This window comes from Lytechinus variegatus, chromosome 14 (assembly GCF_018143015.1).
Source record: "Lytechinus variegatus isolate NC3 chromosome 14, Lvar_3.0, whole genome shotgun sequence".
In the NCBI taxonomy this organism is placed as follows: Eukaryota; Metazoa; Echinodermata; class Echinoidea; order Temnopleuroida; family Toxopneustidae; genus Lytechinus; species Lytechinus variegatus.
In genome coordinates, this window is record NC_054753.1 from 21,054,620 (window position 1) to 21,059,668 (window position 5,049).

At 35.4% G+C, this 5,049-nt stretch overlaps 1 protein-coding gene across 1 annotated transcript; it reads right to left on the reverse strand.

Moving 5' to 3' along the window:
* Positions 1-952: 952 nt before the first annotated feature.
* LOC121427194 (E3 ubiquitin-protein ligase TRIM36-like) lies at positions 953-4,678 on the reverse strand. The gene is made up of 2 exons (XM_041623464.1): positions 4,041-4,678; positions 953-2,296 (listed from the first exon to the last, which is right to left on the reverse strand). Exons 1-2 carry the CDS (start codon positions 4,674-4,676, stop codon positions 1,031-1,033), a joined length of 1,902 nt encoding a protein of 633 aa, XP_041479398.1. The 5' UTR covers positions 4,677-4,678; the 3' UTR covers positions 953-1,030.
* Between the last annotated feature and the right edge of the window lie 371 nt (positions 4,679-5,049).

Here is a 5,049-nt window from a genome sequence, read left to right on the forward strand (position 1 = left end):
ATGTATTTCTATATATGCAATATTATGTATATAATATTTGAGATCAAGTTTATACTTATACACGCATATATTGACAAATTAATATAGATTATATATTCATATTTCCACCTGTTCACTAATATACAAATTACCATTACATTGCTTTTATTCTATTCACAGTGACTTATGACAAATTCAAGGAAGAATAGAAAAAAATATTATTCTTCAGATGAAAACACTCATAGAAGCAAGGAAATCAAAATAGTATATTTTTAAGACTACTAATATCTATAAAAAAAAAGAAGACAGGTTTCACCAGCAAATATTTCATTTTCCAAATGAATGGTTATCAGTGGTTTGCATATTCCCCTCTTGGAGAAGATCACATCGAAAATAAAGAGCAAGATTCGTATGCACGGTCCAAAATAAAGCATCTTATCATTCCATTATCCACGATAATTTAACTGAAAAATATACAAATAGCAAACAGGCATGAGAATGATGATACGAATTTTTCGCGTGATGTGAAAGCAAAATGGTCTAATACGGTAGAGTGTACTCTTTCTGCTTATATACCGTTAATTCCCCTTGTGCACTGTAAACATTTTCATTATCATGTATGATAGTGATCATCTTGATTTACATTTAATTACATTTGCTGATTACTTTGTTATATTCTTAATAAAGACTTAGTTATGTTTTTGTTTTTGGGTAATTTTTCTATCACTTGATAGCTACAAAGTTAAATACGATAGGCCTATGCTTGTTGCAGACTAAATATTATATACATGTAGAATACACATGAAACTGGTGTGACGTTAAGTTTATAAATTTGATTCATTTTTTTAGATGTATAACTCGTACATTAGAAGTAACCATGGTTATTAAGACAATCAATATCACATTAACTGATGTTGTCATTGGATGAGGTTATCACATGGTAATATACATGTAATACATGTATTACTGAATATCGACACGTGTTAAAATAGATTTGTTGCAGGGTGAAAGCAAATTAGTCCCCATACTACATGGTGTGATATAACGTGGATTACAGTGATACCTTGATGAAATATAACTTCTTCCAACAAGCAAAGGCGAGCATGTCTGGGGAGAGGGAAACCAAGTAACGCCAATTACTATGCAATGTCATATTAGGTGCTTTGAACTCAACTCTTTCCTTCAGGTTCAGACCATCAATATCATAGAGCCTGATCACGACGCTACTATTCTTCCCATCAACACTCGCTATATACACCCTGTCCTGCTCATCCACAGTAGCATACAGGTAGACACCCTTTGGAGCTTGTAGAGACTCACCAGAATTCCCATCCCTGTCATAGACCGTCACCACGCTTGGATTGCCCCGACATGAACTCGTGACGATCAAACCCGTCCTGGTAGTAGATGCCTGACCCGTATCGTGCTTTGTTTGAACAGTGTGTTTAAGAGTCAATCCTGTCGGGTCATAGATATAGACTTGTTTTCCATAGTTAATAATGATGATTTCATCAGATGGACTTTTGTTAACGTGTAGAAAATTTGTATTGTTTCTCACGTGGATTGTTGCTTTCCTGGAGCCAAGGGGAGAGTAGATGTGGGCTTCTGTAGAACCAATAGACACGCATAACGCCCCGTCCCGTTGCAAAACCAGATCATAACATTTCATGTCATTTAAGGCTAATATGTTTCTATACTGCTGCTTTCCACCATTTGAATCAATGATATCAATACCTTGTGCATAATCCCCATACACGATAGCGACAGTGCTATTGGAGTACCTTGTCATACCTTGCATCCACTCCCGTAGATCAACACACTGAATGACATCCATCTTGGGATCTGATCCTGAGATGATCCCGAGGTCAAGACAAGTATCGTCTGCTGGTTTGAACATCTTCTCCTGTGCTTTCTTCCTAATAGCTTCCGCAGAAGTGTGATCAGTAACCTCCTTCAGCATGGTATCCAGCTCCTCACAGAGCAAGATATGAGCAGATAGAGTGTCTGTCTCAAGATGACCCAGTCTGTCATTATCTACCAAAGTAATTGAACTACAAATACTCTTGATCCTCTGTCGATCTTTTGACTTCAAGACGTCGAGGTCGTCATCAAAACTATGCTGTAAGGCATGTATCTGCTCGGTGAGATTTCGAAGATTTTCTTCCAGCTCCTTGGCCTTGATACTGTAGGCTTGCTTGACATCATCTAGTAGTGTCTGCACTGCAGTGTGTACCTCATGACGTTGCATTTCTATGTTCTGAATGTTCTTTTCCAGCTCTGCTTTCTTGTCAGCACATCGTTGAGCAAGGCCTGTCACCTACGAATTGAAAGTGATAAAAACAGTGAGTTAGATCTGGAAGTATTCCATAAAGGTGAAAATATCAAGTAATAATACTATAAAAAAAGAAGATAAATCATACAAAACGACATACGATGTTCTGAATAAGCTTGAAGAGAGGCAACATATAATCACAAAATTGTACGTCATATTGAAACAATAACGATAATAATCACCAATGTACATTAGTTCAACATAAAGATCAAAGAACGGATTAAATGCAACAACATTTCAGATGCTGATGATGGTATTAACATTATTATATATCATTTTCAATCATTATTTAACAACATCTATATTGTTATTTTATTAATCAATATTCTGTTCTATATTCTTATTTATTATATCATTATCATGACTATTATTATTCCTGCTACCTCTATTATTATCATTATCATATTAGTATTATTAATTTTTATATTTTACGGTTAATGTTCTTAATATCCTGAATATCTTGATATTGTGATTATCATTATTATCGTCATCAGTTTTATCACCATCGTAATCATTAAAAAAAATAGCGTGATCGTTGGTGTTTTCATCATCGACATTAAAGAACAAGTCCACCCCAGCAAGAACTTGATTTGAATAAAAAGAGAAAAATTCAACAAGCATAACACTGAAAATTTCATCAAAATCGGATGTAAAGTAACATAGTTATGGCATTTTAAAGTTTCGCTTATTTTCAACAAAATAGTTATATGAACGAGCCAGTTACATCCAAATGAGAGAGTTGATGACATCACTCACTCACTATTTCTTTTGTACTTTATTATATGAAATATGAAATATTTTTATTTTCTCGTCATTGTCATGTGAAAAGAAGTTTCATTCCTCCCTGAACGCGTGGAATTCCATTATTTTAACATTTTGTGCTTCAGGCAAGGAGGTCCTTTTCGTCAAATTCCTAAAAATTGAAATATTGTATAATTCAAACAATAAAAATAAAATAGTGAATGAGTGACCTCATCGACTCTCTCATTTGGATGTAACTGGCTCGTTCATATAACTATTTTGTTGAAAGTAAGCGAAACTTTGAAATGTCATAACTTTCTTATTTTACATCCGATTTTGATGAAATTTTTAGCATTGTGCTCATTTTTTCTATTTATTCAAATCAACATTTTTCTGAGGTGGACTTTAATGATCGTCCTGAGTAATTATAACCATTTTAAATCTACATACTGTCCACTGTGTTGGGTAATGTGTTTAAGTACAAAAATATATACATACTTATATATTCTGGGCATTTATTGTCCAATTCAGCAAATTTGTTACCCAATTATTAGTTTTTATTACCCAATTTGGACAGACTTTAACTAATAGTAGTATGGATAGTATGTTGCCAAGTGATGGTTAATTTTTTTTTTAGAGCGTACGCTCTAATAAACTTTTAAACAGCTAAGTTTGATTATTGATATTTGATTCGGAAGCGGGGGGGACGTGTCCCCCCTAAATTTGAGGAGGGGGGGGGGACGGTTCCCCCCTAAATTTGTTGTTGATGACCTTTTTTTTTTTTTTTTGCTTGTCAATTTATTTTCCTACGTCCCCCCTAAAATTTTTGGGTTGAGAACCTTTTTTTTTTGCTTGTCAAAAAATTTTTGGTTGTCCCCTCCTAAAATGTTTTGCTTCCGCCGCCAATGACTGTAAGGTTCAAATAGTGAACAGTGTTATATAGATTTTTATACAGCGCTTTTGCTGTGATAATTATGAATAAATTCACCTTCTGTCGCAACTCCTGCTCAAAGTTAACCTGGTTCTTGATTTTGTGATTTTGATGATCAACGAGTACGCACTTGTGGCAGACGTGGACCTTACAATCCTCACAAAACATATCTTTGTTCTCTTGTTTGTGGATAGAACACTTCTCGAATAAATGACCAATGCTGACCTTCCCTTCGATGACATCATCCATGGATAAAATCTCATGACCTTCGAAGACAACTGTAAGATGTTGATGACAATGTAAGCACTCATTACACATGTAATAATTACATGTTCTGCAGAATGATACAGCGTCTTTCAGAGACTTGCAAGCGGTGCATTTCTGGCACTTCTCAAGGACAGCATTCATCCCTCCACACTTGGTGTGGTAATCGTCTACGCATCCGTTGATGGAGACATTGAGGCGGAGATCATCGACACGGTTGGCGGATAACTTGGTGATCTCCCTGCAGAGAGGACAGACCATGTGATCAAGGTCCTGGTGGGTTAGATCGTATTTCTTGAGACATCGCCTACAAAATGTATGTCCACATGAAGTTAAGATTGTCGCCTCGACAAATATATCAAGACATAATGGACATATCAGGTTCGGTGAAGAGCTTGATGCTTTCTCTGATCCACACTTCTCAGCCATCGCTAAATAAAGAGATCTAATCAAATCCAACCACAGGAACTATCACATTACAACGAAGCCAACAGTGCATTTCGATACAAATCATTCGTAGTGCTGCAATTGTAAAAGCACACTACTGTGAATTGAAGTAGGAACTTTCTATTAATAGAACTGGGTATTCCCACCTACCTTTGAACTTGGCAGCGTTAAGTATGCATAATTTCATCGAAAGAGGGATTTTTTTTCATTCCGCTTATATATATTTAGTACACATTGATCCAAAAGCCTCGTATTACTTTTTGATTACAATCAAAGGTAAAAGCACACTGCTGCGCAGTATAAACTTCCTAAAAATAGAAGTGGGTATGATAATTATATATCAATAGCATGCAGT

Coding starts and splice junctions, on each gene's coding strand:
- LOC121427194 (XM_041623464.1), bottom strand. CDS start 4,676: ATGGCTGAGAAGTGTGGATCAGAGAAAGCATCAAGCTCTTCACCGAAC. Junction 2,297..4,040: donor AGCAGGAGTTGCGACAGAAG/GTGAATTTATTC, acceptor TTCAATTCGTAG/GTGACAGGCCTTGCTCAACG.